The sequence below is a fragment of the Leucopleurus acutus genome, assembly GCF_964270905.1.
Source record: "Leucopleurus acutus genome assembly, chromosome: 7".
NCBI lineage: Eukaryota > Metazoa > Chordata > Mammalia > Artiodactyla > Delphinidae > Leucopleurus > Leucopleurus acutus.
In genome coordinates this window covers 86,077,911-86,092,276 of record NC_139150.1, presented here as the reverse complement: position 1 = coordinate 86,092,276, position 14,366 = coordinate 86,077,911, and the positions used below count along the sequence as shown (strand labels likewise).

General features: G+C 46.0%; 1 protein-coding gene across 2 annotated transcripts in view; it reads right to left on the bottom strand.

Annotated features, from left to right (window-relative positions):
• Positions 1–14,366, bottom strand: part of LOC309964462 (aminopeptidase O-like) — a 154,340-nt gene that overhangs the window by 23,203 nt on the left and 116,771 nt on the right. For both annotated transcript variants that reach the window (XM_082843479.1, XM_082843480.1), the window contains one exon: positions 9,234–9,350. In XM_082843479.1, coding sequence (XP_082699605.1) covers positions 9,234–9,350 — 117 coding nt within the window. The remainder of the gene's footprint in view (positions 1–9,233; positions 9,351–14,366) is intronic.

The following is a 14,366-nucleotide window of genomic DNA, read 5'->3' as shown; positions in this document are numbered from 1 at the left end:
TGAGCCTGCGCGTCCGGAGCTTGTGCTCCGCAACAGGAGAGGCCACAACAGTGAGAGGCCCGCATACCGTTAAAATAATAATAATAATAATAATAATAATAATAATAATAATAGTAATATTAAAAAATCATTTTTAGTGCCACCCCATAAAGTCTGCTGATCTTCAAATTTCGTGCCCTGACAAACACAAAATACCATCATTTGCACATAAACAGGGGTCCTTTCATTTTTAAAAACAATTTGAATTCAATACAATTGTTTTCTCTTTGCTATCAGGTACCAGCACAAACATTCGCCCCTAAGAGGCATAAGCTGCCAGGGAATCCTGTAGGATCTATGGAGCACCGCCTCCTCCCTAAAGGGCAGGTTCAGGGACCATACTTAGGCCGCTGACGCTGTGGGAGCCTCCCACAGACTACAGGAAGAGCTCATTTTATCTACAGCCTGAAGGTTCCACAGCTTGAAGGCCAGAGAGAGCAAACTCTCAAATCCTGGTGTACCATGGAACTAGAGAGCAAAGGAGGGTGCACCGGAAAGGCACCAGAGGGAAGAAGAGCAATCTGGAAAGGTATTTTGGCAAAAGTGAGCCCTCTATTTTAGGGCACTGAAGGCAAACTTTACATGGGAATGAGACTCTATAATTGTGAAAGAAAATGGCAGTGGCTCACAGACAACTGTGTGCTTTTTTGGGTGCGGATTTCAGTACAGAAATCTAATACAAAAATATATAAACTACTGATGGAGGTATAAAGAACCTAGAAACACCAATAAAACCCCACATGTTGATTTTACTCACAACAGCATTAAAGACAAAAGGAACAGGAGATGTAGCTGGGTTTGGGGCACTATCGAAAGAAGAGTGTCAGGGCAATGTTATTTATTAACCCAGAGAATGTGTACATCTCCACATCTTTCTGAGAAAATCTGTACAGACTTGGCGGGGGAGGGGGGAACATACACAGATGGCAAGAGGTGATAATGCCCCTTAAATCTCCAAATATCTATACAGTAGGACGTGCTGCTAAGTACATGGAAGAAAGAATGGCAAAGAATAAGCAACCAGGGACTTTTCTAATAAAGTCTGGCTGAACCTGTAGCTAAAAGCCCGCCGTTAAATGCTCTTTTCCTCTTTTATTTAACAGATAAATTCTAAATGTTTTGACTGATTATAATTGTTTACTTAAAAGGTCTTTTCAGAAAAATTAGGCAGATTATGCCACCAGTGGTTCATTTTTTCTTTAAACAAACATCTGATCAGCCACAATGTCCTGTAACAATTCAAGGTAAATAAAACGCAGGCCCTGGCCTCAGGAACAAGAGAGGAATACTCATCTGAAAACAAAGTCCTTTGTCATTTTAGATCAGTTTTCAAAAATCATCGTATCACTGTATAAAGCAGTGGAGACTTTTTTGGTCTCCAAAGGTTTCCACAGAAAAATTCTAGGGGCACTGAACTGAGTAACAGAGAAAGAAAACGCCAAGAAGAAATATCTAGAGATATCTTCCTGACTCTGAAGAAATGTTCTAAAGCAGTAAGTGTTTCATAAACCAAATACAACAAAGAAAAAAATACACAAATATAACTAAAGAATTATATAAGAGCTTTTAATCCCACATTATAAAACGCACATGTTTTAAAATCCCAATATGTCTAAGCAACCAAAGAAAATCACCCCAACCCTTTTATCAATCCATACCCTGCCCAGCTTTCCAAACTCTACAAATAACAATGCCGTATCAAAATGACAGCTGCGTCCCTCACCAGGACTGCTTTAGCTTTTTAAAAAATGGATATTAAGTCACACTACTTATAGGTCACATCCTCAAGTTCAGATCCATCAGTGTTTGACCCTCTGATTTGCAACCTGAGCTTGACCATGTCAAGGAGCCAAGGAGCCAGACCCCTCGTCCCTGGGAAGAAACTGTGACAAACCTGCCCAATGTTGGATATGGCAGGTGTCACACTGCCTTTCTGGAAGCTCCCATTCCATCGGGCTCCTTGTAGTTTACCCTGGAAAACCACCTTGCTAATTGCACCACACCGTTCCAACCCTCCACAACGGTCTTTTTTTTTTTTTTTTTTGGTCTGCGTTGGGTCTTTGTTGTTGCACGAGGACTTTCTCTAGTTGAGGCAAGCGGGGGCTGCTCTTCGTTGCAGTGCACGGGCTTCTCATTGCGGTGACTTCTCCTGTTGCGGAGCACGGGCTCTAGGCACGCAGGCTTCAATAGTTGTGGCACGCGGGCTTCAGTAGTTGCGGCTCGCGGGCTCTAGAGTTCAGGCTCAGTAGTTGTGGCGCGCAGGCTTAGCTGCTCCACGGCATGTGGGATCTTCCCGGACCAGGGCTCGAACCTGTGTCCCCTGCACTGGCAGGCGTATTCTTAACCACTGTGCCACCAGGCCCCAACAGTCTCCTTTTTATGTTCAATCTGAAAACCTGCCTCCTGGCGCACTGTTCCACAATGGTGCCTCCTGACACTGCTGGGCAGTGACCTGGGGAAGCCTGGGGATATGCATTCCCCCAAGACAGACTCCAAAAGGGAAGGAGGGGAGGAAGAGGCGCCCACCAAGGGGGCTGGGGCCGGCGCTCTGGCACTGCTCCTACGCTTGGGCCCTGGCGACCCTGCACAGCTCTGCAGTCCTGCAGGGGCCGTGGCGCCAGCCCGGCAGGCTGCCCTCACACACCGCCGTGATGACAGGACCTGACGTCAGCAAGGCTGGTTTCTGCCTTTGTGCTACTTAGATTCTGCATCGAGGTGTATCAAAGGGGAAGGAGGCACCAAGTTCAGCACACCGCGGTTTACTAAATATAAACTGTTGAGCACCCTGAAGTGGCAACAGAGCCCACTGAGATTACATCTAACCTCTCCTCTAAACTCTTCCTGTGAGGAGCACAAAATAGAAATGTTTTCTTTATTTTGTAGCCAGAATACTACAGAAAAGCAGCCAGGGGAGACAAGGGGAGTGCTGAGCCCCTGAACGGACGGCAGGGAACGGACCCTGAACACTGTGCAGAAGACGACGGTCATCATGACCAGATGGAGTTTTAGCATAAAGGGAATGGGCAGAATCACAGCTACAGATCAGTCTTACATTTTAAACATATGATAACCTGACTAAACCTTTATTCTCTGCCCTTTCAGTATGCCTCTCCAGAGGTCGGTTGATAATGGAATGTTCTCAGTTCACAGAAACTATGCTTTTGGCTCAAATGAAATTCAGAAATGAGCATCGGAGCTGTCAGACTTCTGCGGGCCTGCAATCACGCCTTCCACTGTGGACTTCAAATAAATGCTGTGGTATGTTCTTTTCAAATAAACAATGAGTTCTCTTACTGACAAGTACCCCCTCCCTGCATATGTAAAACCCACCAAGGGAGGTGGCCAGTTTACACGGTTTTCAAGGGCTCTTCCACCTGTGCCAGAGGAAAGGCAGTGGTGAGGGAAAGGCCTGCAACGTTGGATGTTCTTCCATTTGCAGTGAACCTTGAAAGTGTCCTTTTCAGAGCAGAATGCAGACAGATACTGGCATGGCTTTCTCTGGGTACTAGTGGTAAAACAGATTTGTCCTCCCTCACTCACCTGTTTCCTTAGATTTACTTGCTACTACTACTTTATTTTGCAATTCCTTCTTTTTCTTCCACGTGAAACATTTTGTTTTCACCTCCCCCAGGGTTACATTCTTCGGAGCCCTGAGAGAATCCAGCCGGCTCAGGGTGGCCCCTAAATGTAGTTAACCATGTTCTAGCTATTCCACTCTGTACTGTAACCATCAGGCACTTCGTTAGATGAGATGAAAAAATTGCCTTTTGTGGTCGGTTGCTGCTTTAGAGCAGTGGTTCTTAACCGAGATGACTTTATCCCCCAGAAGACATTTGGCAATGTCTGGAGACACTTCTGACTGCCCAAACAGGGGTGGGGTGGGGAAGGGAGAGAACTGCTACTGGCATCGCAGGGGGAAAAAACGGGGGTGTGATACATCACCCAAGGCACAGGACACCCCACAGCAGAGAATTATCCACTCCAAAATATCTGTCATGCTAAGGTAGAGAAACCTTGGTTTAGAGCAAACCACCCTGGACCCGACCCCACCGAAAAAGCTGCCAAGACCCCAGATTAAGAATTCTGTGACCAGATGCTCAGGGGCTCCTAACAGCTGGTAGCTTGTACTTCTTGTCTCTCTTTCTCATTGCCAGTCCTGACAGATTAAAGAGACAATACAAAGGTTGTCTGAGCTAAATAAAATTTGACCGTTTCACACCAAACGAGAGAATGTGAATCTTATATGACAAGAAATTATGCTAAAACTTCTCCTCATGGTGTTAACAATCCCATGAAGAGGGGGTTTATGGCTCCATTTTAATCTTGAGGAGACAGAGGCTCAGGGACCTTGGCCACAAGTCTGAAGGCAGGAAGCTGGTGAGGACTGTGAGATTGTCCTGCTCCACGTTTTCCAAACTGTGGGCTGCGACTCGTTCGTGGGTCACAAAATCAATTTGCTGCATCACAATGCACATTTTTAACGAAAATAAAATAGGAAATAATAGCGAATATAAGAGTACAAACAGTTTCGTGAAGCCGTTTCTGCCAGTTGGCTGTGGTCAAAAAGGCTGATAGCCAGCAGTCTAGTCCCGGTACTGCTGTGCAGACGAAGAAAAAGGGGCCCGAGAGGGTGGGCAACTTGTAAGCGGCCACCAGCCATTTGGGGACCTGGGACCAAGTCCAGCTTTTTGCTAAGCTGATGCCTCTGCCAGTACCAGGTGCACGGCCTGGGTGTCTAGATAGGATGGAGACCTGGAAGAGCAGTACCCCTGAACAAAGACTGGGACGTGGAGCCAGGGCAAGATGGAGACACTGTGCCCACCCCTTCCCACCCCAACCTAACCCAGGAGGCCTCTTCCTTTCAACCAACAGTACTTTCCCAAATACAGTGAGGGGGAGACCTGGCTGGTAGTGGCCTCACCCAGAAAACTAAATTTCTGGCTCACCCTACCAAATGAAACATCAGAGCAGAGCATGGTACCATGGGGACCATTTTGACTAACATCCACCACTCCCATCTGAGCCAGATGAGACAGGGAGTGGGCTGCTTCCAAATTTTCTGAAATTCACCTGAGGGGTGCCCCAGTTTTGAAGTGTTCAACTGTAGTCTGTAGATAGAAATAGCTGCTTCGAGGTCAGTCATGGGGCTTTTGGGGAAAAAGGTCACAGAGCCAAGTGGAGTGGAGCCTCTCTTCATTAACACAGGAAAGCTATTTTTGAGGCTTAGGAGACCTGATAAAGCGGGCTGGGAATTCATTATTTTAAAAAAGGATCTCAGAAAATACCTCTTGTTTGAAGAATCAGTTGTTTAACATGTTTTAAAACCTTTTGGGTCTTTATTGGAACCAATATGCTCGGAAACTGTAGACAATGTATTCCTATGAACTAAGTTTCCCTTTCAGTTCATTTTCTGACCTGGTTAAAGCAGCCCAGCAATATGGCCAGAGGCTTCTTTGATTCAGGAGGTAAAAGATGGTAACTACTCCTGTAGTCAGTGTTACTTTCCAGGCTAAGGAATACAAACGTTCCTCCTCCAAAGCCCCGCTTCTCACATGGTGGCGACACGAGTGGCCAGGCAAGGCACAAAATGGCCTAAGATGACATGCATTACTGTACCTAGCTTACTACATCTGTCCTCATGCACTTTTCCTTTAAGATTCTGAACACAAGGTGTCCCTCCGTGCAGGGCAGACTTGTGTATTCACACCACATGTGATGCAGGCACCCGGAGGACAAGGGGCGCGTAACATGGAACAGCGTTCCCCTGACGTGCAAACAGCTGGCAAAGAACACCATCCACCTGGTCGCCATGCTCGGAAATCCTGACCAACAGATTGGACATTCTGTGAATACAACCGGAAACACAGAAGCAACACAACTAATACAAATATTGAGCTACACGAAGAGCATCATTAAAATAAACTTCCCAGTGAGACAGCACCAGCCCACCCACAGACACAGAAGGAAGGAGGGAAGGGACAAGTGGGCACGACAGCAAAGAAGCTAAAGCAACTACTGAACAGAGGGAGCTGATGCATGGTAGCACAGGCTTCTTACACAGTTGAGCCTTCTGGTACATCAAGAACATGCTGCTCGGCCAACAAGAGAGCTCTGCAGTGCGCTGGGCAATTAGGAGCTTAAACGAGCTCCGGAAATAGCAGGCTCACCTTCTCAAAAACTGACTTCACATCTGTGCTTGCTTTCAGGAGAAACGCTAGTCCAAGGAAGAGCAGGGGGAGCCTTTCTTTACCTCCTGGAAATATGAGGAAGTAGCCCCCCGCCCCACCACTGTCCTGAGCACTCTCTGCTGCTGTGCTAGAGACCCCCCCCCCCCCCCCCCCCCGCTCCTGGGACTGAAGTCCTTCTGCACAGACACCTAACCCAACACCATGGTCCCAGGGCCTGTGACAGCACCCTGAACAGAGAGTATCAGCACATTGCTCCTTGTCAGGAAAATACCTCTAGAGCCATTTCCCACAGGGACGCTCCACATCCAAGCTGCCCCTCTCCAGCACCTTCAGCCATGTTTTAAATGACTGCTATTTACTACACATTTAAGAGCCCTGGTAATAACTGAAAGCGACTATCCTTGTATGTTAGGTCAAGGAGAAGCACCAAGAGTAAAGTCAGAATCTTCACTTTCCCAGCAAATAACAATTCTTTCTCCCATGAAATGTTCTGTCACTTAAAATAAAGGCAGATGGTGAGTCAACGAAATTCCTGCTAATCAGTGTCACAATAAATCACACTTAACTAATAAAGTTTCTAGAACATACCCTGGTTGGCCAAAATCCTGTTGCTTTTCTGGTTCTGAGTGACCTTTCAAGGAAACCTCACAGTGAGATAAGCTGTCAATGTAACTGACTATGTGCCAAGGCCTAGGAGGGCCTGGGAAGGGGGCAAGGCAGTGGCACGTTAGGCCTCAGGGCCTTAAGGCCCTGATCTGGGCCCTACCCACCCCTGACCTCAACCCTGCAGGCCCCAGAGCAGGGGTCAACAAACTCAGAAGGGGGCAGGCCAAACCAGCCCACAGCTAGAAGTGGTGTGGACGTTTTAGAGGAGTTTTTAAAAGGAACAACAACAAAAAGAATTATCTTGAGATGTGATAATTATATGAAATTCAAGTTTCAGGGTCCGTAAACAGCTTTACTGAAACACAGACACGTCTGTTCGTTTACATACTGCCTATGGCAGCTACAACAGCAAAGTTGAATAGTTAGTTGTGACAGAAACCGTATGGCCTGAAATACTAAAATCTGCTCCTTTACAGAAAAGCTTGCTGACCCGTATCCTAGAACATGCCATGCCCACACCTTTGCACTTGCTGTCACCTCTGTATGAAAATCACTCCTGGCCCCTTGGCTTTGTATGGCCAACTCCTTCTTGCCCTTAGGTCCTGGCTCAAATGTCACTTTCTCTTGTGGCCTTTCCTGAACTCTACCTAGAGACACCTAGCTCACTTTCACCTGCAATCTCCTTTGTAGCTCTTATCTGAAACTATCCTGCTCATTTACTTATGAGCTGTCGTTCTAGAAGAATCCAAACTTCCTGAGGGTGACCCTTGCCACTGCTGTATCCCTAGTGACTGGCAGAGTATTTGTGAACTGCATGGACGCTGACCACGCTAGTTACTTAAACCAGTCAAGCCTCCCTCAGGCCCCAGTCTCTCATAACCAAAGAGCCAAGCCTGAAGAGACTGCTCTGGCTTTGGGCATCATGATGCAGTCTGAGATGCAAAGAAGCAAACAAAATAAAACCTGTTATATTTCTCGAAGGTTTAAGAAGTTACGTATAACAACTAAGTTGAGCTGTAAGTTAAGAACACAGTGTGCTTTATGTTTATGCCAACAGGAAAGGGGTGGGGGGACCACGGTCTACCACCTCCCAGCTTCTGGCAAGAAGTGGAGGAGTGACAGGTGCCCAGCACCTGCTTTGATCCTCCCGCCTTCGTCTGCCCACTGCCTGTCACTGGGGCCTGGCATTTCAGTGGTATTCAGCTCTGATTAAAGCATAACCTCATGCCTATAAATAGAGACCTCTTTAAAACACTAATTAAAAATAACAAGCTGGCATTTGGAAACTCCTATAAACAAAAATATAAGAGCTGAAATAAACAGCAACAGTTGCACGTTTGATCTATGCTGAGATGGGTAAAAAGCTACATATGTCCTCTCTGGAGTTTTTCAATTAACTCCTGAATTTACATAAGGGTTTTAACATGTATAACAGTGCCCATCTTACCTTTTAATCTAATAATGAGCTGGCTTTTCTCCATTTACTCCATTTTAAGAATTGTGAAGTTAATTTTTAATAATATTTTATTTAACCCAACATGTCCAAAGTATCATTTTGAGAAGACATTACTGAAACATTCTGCTTCCTCTTTTTATACTATGTCTCCAGTATCTGCTATGCACACCTCGTTACAGTATCTGCTCCAGTATCTGCTATGCACACCTCGTTACTTACAGCACACCTCAACTCAGTTTTAAATGTTCATTTATTCTCAACTGAACACAAATCAAACCTATGTGCCTTTAAGGAGTTTAATATAAGAGAGACTGTGTGCTTTTTTACTTAAGATGACTAAATAATTTATTATTTTATATATTTAGAAAACTCTGGAACTCATCCTAGGATTCACATTGCATTCTTCACAATAAGCTAAAAGATATTAAGGACCCCATCGTATTGCTTTCCCACAAGCAACCAAGTTTACTTTTCAAACCATGGCTGTTAGATTTAGTTTTCATTTCCTTGACACATGGCTCCTTTCCTGTCCTAACTGAATGCAACGAAGAAGCTCTGGCACATCTCAGCCCAGTTTCCTTAATGTGCAACAGGACGGCACCACCATCATGCACAAGATGACCCACCCAAGTTTATAATTCAAAAACATTCCACCCGCCTGCTCATTCCTTTAGGAGACTTATGTCCATCTTAATGATTTAAGAAGAAAGAGGGAAAAACTTAGGACCTCAAAATACCCTGGTAATGACCAGGATCAGAGGTCCCCTGCTGGAGCAAGCGCAACCAGGGAAGCAGTTTACTCTTTGCTCGAAGTGCTGCTTTTCACTCCTAAGACACAGCATGGGAAGCTGCTTACAGAGTTCCAACAGTTGGGGACGCAATGGGATCATACTTCACCAACAGTGAGGACCCACAGTGTAAATCCTGAGGGTGTTCCTGGTTACCTCTGCATCCTGCTCCGAGAGGTGGTACGTCCTCTCAAGTCTTTGCAGAGTTCGGGGATTCAGAGTCCTCTGCTCCAAGAGATGCTCCAGAAGCAAGACCAGCTGGTCTGGAAGAAGCTGAGGACAAAACCAAACAGCCTGTGAAAATGCCATTCAGCTTACAAGAAATTAAAGCCAAACGTTTAGACCAAAGACAGCAAATCCTGGGTAACCCTGGGGACTCCCAGCAGCTGTCTGAAACACTGGAAGACTGTAGACTTTGCTATGGTAAAACCTCAAGGTTTACCTTGTATCCCCAAAGACACTGCATTCTGGGGTCTGATTAAGCCCTATTCTCCATGGCTTTCCATGTCAGTTCTATATTTAAGAGCAGATCAAAAACTGAGTTTACCTTGTTTATTTTTTTAGGTTGTACACCATGAATTTTTTTTTAAGGTGTACAACATGATGACTTAAATGTATACATACACTGTGAATGATAAAAACTGTGCTTATCTTAGGGCTTCCCTGGTGGCACAGCGGTTGAGAGTCCGCCTGCCGATGCAGGGGACGCGGGTTCGTGCCCCGGTCCGGGAAGATCCCACATACCGCGGAGCAGCTGGGCCTGTGAGCCATGGCCACTGAGCCTGCGCGTCCGGAGCCTGTGCTCCGCAACGGGAGAGGCCACAACAGTGAGAGGCCCACGTACCGCAAAAAGCAAACAAACAAACAAAAAACTGTGCTTATCTTAATAAAACATTACCATGGTTTTATTAGATCTTTTTCTCTACAGCATGCATATGCCAAAAAAGGTCATTTAGCCTAGACAAATACTCAAGAAACCGTCTGATCTTAGGTAAACACATGGAAGTTTAACAGAAATAAGCAACTTTCAAATTTCCTTCTTTAGCATGTGACTTGCAAATGTACACCAAGAAATAAAGAGCATGTAATGAAACTAGAACCATGTTTCACAATCCCTCTATTACAAAATCTGTAAGTTTATTATTCCATTAAAAAGAAGGTTGTATGTATGATTACACACACACACACACACACACGCGCGCGCGCGCGCCCAACCACACAAGGTCACTCAGATCCCTGAGTTTTCATACAGGATAAGTAAAAATGGTATTACCACTTAAGGGCAAAGAGAGCAAGACGTTTTTATATGGTTCAAAAATAACACAAACTGATCTGTGAACAAACAATACTTGTGAAATCCAAGAACTTAAAATATCTCTTATTCACTCTTGTACCACAGTGCCTAGATCAGCCTCTAGCACAGAGCAGCACACAAACTGTTAACAGAAGAAAAAAATTCAATTTAAGACACATCTTGTAGGAACCAAAATGTATTTATTCTAAAATGAAGGTTTTCAAATAACTACTATGAATTCCACTATTCCCGACATTTAGCTTTTCTCCATTCCTGATTATGCCCAGGCAATCCTGTCAACTAACCCAAATTTACAGTTCTGGAAGTCAATACTAGAGCAACAGGATATTCACAAGAACACCTGGATTTTAATCCCCATTTTGTTACTCTAAAAGAAATTTCAAAAATTATTGGCTTCTCCCCTACCTCTCTTTACCTTTCAGCCCCCAAGTGTGCACTGCACCTCTGCCTCCCTCTCCATTCACACACACACTCTTCCAAAATGCGCTTGCAGGAAAACCCAGCAGAGACGGCATGCATGAAATTTACTACCTAATTCCACAAAGAAAGCATTTCTTATCTTTCCTCACCTCACCTTTCTAAGGTCTAATTAAACCGCCACTTCCCTCTAGACAGATAGACACAAATGCACACCACTTGATTCTTGGTTATTCTCATTTCATAACATCACTCCATCCACCACAATCATGCTGTGGATCCTCTCTCAGGCTGAGAGGAGAAACGAGGTGCTTCAGCAAAACCAGAGGTTTACGATTCAGCACTGACCTGTGAGGTTATATATGAGAACACTTAATTTCCTTCCATTAGAACTACTGTGTCTGTAAGATGCTTTAAAGATATCAAATTACTATATACTAGTACAAAAATGCCATGTTTCCATTTTCTACAGTTTTAGACACATGAGGCTACTCGTATGATATTAAAAGAAATCTGCTGTTTTATAAAACAGACCAAATTCAGAACCACCAGCTTCTGGGGAGCATGCATGCCCTTGTATACCACGGGCACCATGAGCACTTGGCAGGCAGGCACTCATGGCCGCCGGCAGAGGGAGGAGTCTTACCCAGCCTCTGGCATTCCCGACCCGGCAGCAGAGCTGACACTTTGTTCTCAGCCTTTCTTGTGGCCCCTCTTATTGTAGTTCCATCTTCTCAGCTCGGCCCAGCTGGGCCTGGCACCCAGGCTCCCTCTGCCCTCCTTCCCATCCATCTCACCCTGCAGCCTCCCTCTTTGGATCTTCCTTCCCTATGTTCCAAGAGGGGCCCCTTCTCTGGTGGAGGCTAAGCCTTCAGCCCCAGCCATGAGTGTGCCCCTCATTCCCCCCTAAGGCCACTCTCCCTGATTGCCCTCCTGCATTTGAACCCTTCTCATGGAGTCTACCCTTTCTCCCCAGAATGGTCTCTCCCCACCTGCCCCACTACATCCCTTTCCAAAGTGTGCTCCATGTGGCCCCCACCCTGCGGCGGGCCTAGGTGCCCGTCCAGCAGCAGCCCATCTGTCTGTACAGGGGCAGGGGAGGGGAGGGTCCCAGATTGGGTCAGAATGGCTAGCCAGTCCTGCATCCCCACGCGCACGCTCAAAACTGGTCAGCAGGGCTTCTACAGGCAGCCAATCCAGGGCAGCAACAGCTACTCGAGAAGACCGCTTCTGGGGAAGGGCCCAGCATACAGCACAGAACACCCATGGGCTGCGGGTGGCGGCCTCATTCGCTAACTAAGTGCAGCAGGAACAAGCCCGGCCAACTTTCAGAACTGCAGAAAAGGGAAGAGTAGAAAGAAAAGCATCTCCCTATTACGTGCCTGCGCTTACAAAGAGGCCTATTGTTAGAACCCAAGCTTAGGATTTGGTTTAAGCTAGAGAGACCCAGGGAGGAAAGAAACCCTGAGTAAGACAACTAGCTTGGTCCTCAACTTACCCCAGCTGGGTTTGACCAACAAACTCCTGTTTAATATCAGAGAATTACTAACATGGGAACCTATCAAAATATCTGGATTCACACTTTTGTATCTCTCGCAGTTTTCTTCTAAGCAAAAAGTTCATACACACCTGCACAGAGAAACAGAACCAGAAGGATCACTGACAGCTTTCGTCTTCTCATTTTATGCAATGGAAAAATATCTAAAGCCAAGCCCCCTGACTTAAGATGGGCAGCCGAGATGGAAGGGAGGGAGTCAAGCCTTTGCGGTTCTTTGTTCAGTTTAATTTACTTTAATTGGAGAAAGGCAAAGAACAAGCATGCACACACCCCACCAGCTCTCCCTCCTCCTTCACTAAGGTGCCTGCTTGCTCAGGTGGGCAGGGGCACCAAGGACCAACACAGAGGCTGAGAACATTCCTCCATGATGCTGAGAGGTCTTCAGAACGGACTTGTGTAAGCGACTCTCCTTAGTAAAACCACCTGTAGCCATCTGGCTTTCAACTGTCATTCCTCCAATTCGGGGGGGAAGGGGGGGCTCGTATTTCAAATCGGTGATCAAATGCTATTTTAGTACATAGGCAAAATTCAGTCTCTCTCACTCACAAATGAGTACGTGAACATTACACAGTTTTTACATGAGATTACAGACCCTGAAAAGAGAATACTGAAGCAAAAATGTGGTAAGCAGCTTGCTTTAGTACAGCATAGTTCTCTTTGTAAAATAAACACTTACTCCCTATAAAGCCACCCTATAATGAAAAAGAAGTACTAAGTAATAAACCAAAATGTTCGCAAAGCAACTGCGAGAGATCCTACACCAGCAAACGTGTTCAGACGCAGTGCTGGGTGCCACCCGCCCTGGCAGCAAGCACAGGGGTGTTAGGAAATGCTGTGTGGGTCACTCCACTCCCACCCATGTAGAAATCAAATTAAATTTCACATGACTTCTAGGCCCACTGTGTTTAATACAGCAGTGTGGGGCGGTGGGGTGGAGACAGACACGGCTTTAGTCACAGCATGGAGTGATTAAGAAAAATAAAGCACATGCTTCAGAGCATTATCTCCTGAGAAAGCAGCTCGTTCAAACGTTAGAAAAAGAAACTGCCTTTATTGCTGAGGGTCTAGGAGTGCTCACACCCACAGTTCAACAGTGGGAGGAAGAGCAAGTTCTCTCCTTCGCACAAGCTAGGAACTCATGATGAGGTTATTATTTTTTCCGTATGGAAACCAGCTCGGTATTTTTTAAATGCATCTGCCTCAGAAACTTAGACAAAATAAGAGTGGGGTGCCAAAGTCATGTGGGCACTTGAAATAGAGGACTTCACAACACTGGAACACTTACTCGAACACAAACACTAAAACACCAAAGGAGGTCAATACACTGAGATTTGTTAAGAATTCTGGAAGTCTGTGTTCTTGCTCTAAACATGGAGGATTCCACGGCTGCTAATTACCCAGAAACGCACAAAGAGAAAAAAGGTCTACCTCGTAATTTTTCCCAGTCAGCCTAAGGGTTGAGGCAAGTTGCACAAGTTTGAACAGTTCTAAAGAGTTCTTACCAGGCTCTTGGAAAGAAAATATGGATTTTCCAAACGCACCCTCCTAGTCCACAAGCAGCACAAAGAAAACGAACCTTGACTCTTCCAGAAGCCTAGAAACCTCTTTCTACTGTCACGGGGGCATCACTCACTCCTGGCTCCCTGAAGACCAACCACACAACCGAGGCCCTCCACCATTTCTTCTATAAACAGGACTCCGAAAGGGCCAGCTAGGCTCCTAGATCAGAAAGTGCCCCATACGCATCTCACTACTGACCTTCCACAGGCAGGACCAACACAGGGAACCCGGGGCCCGCGAACATCCACGTCCACTGCCCGCGCCCCTCCAAAAGCAAAGGAGGGCACCTCCCCTCACAGCCCAGCTGGCGCGCTGCAGCCACACACGAAGGAAGTCTCAGACTCCCAGACGGGGAATGAGCCTAGGACTAATGCAGCCACCGACGGACAGTGGCGTGAGTTCTATTATTACCTCACTATCACTCTGGGATCTGCGCCTA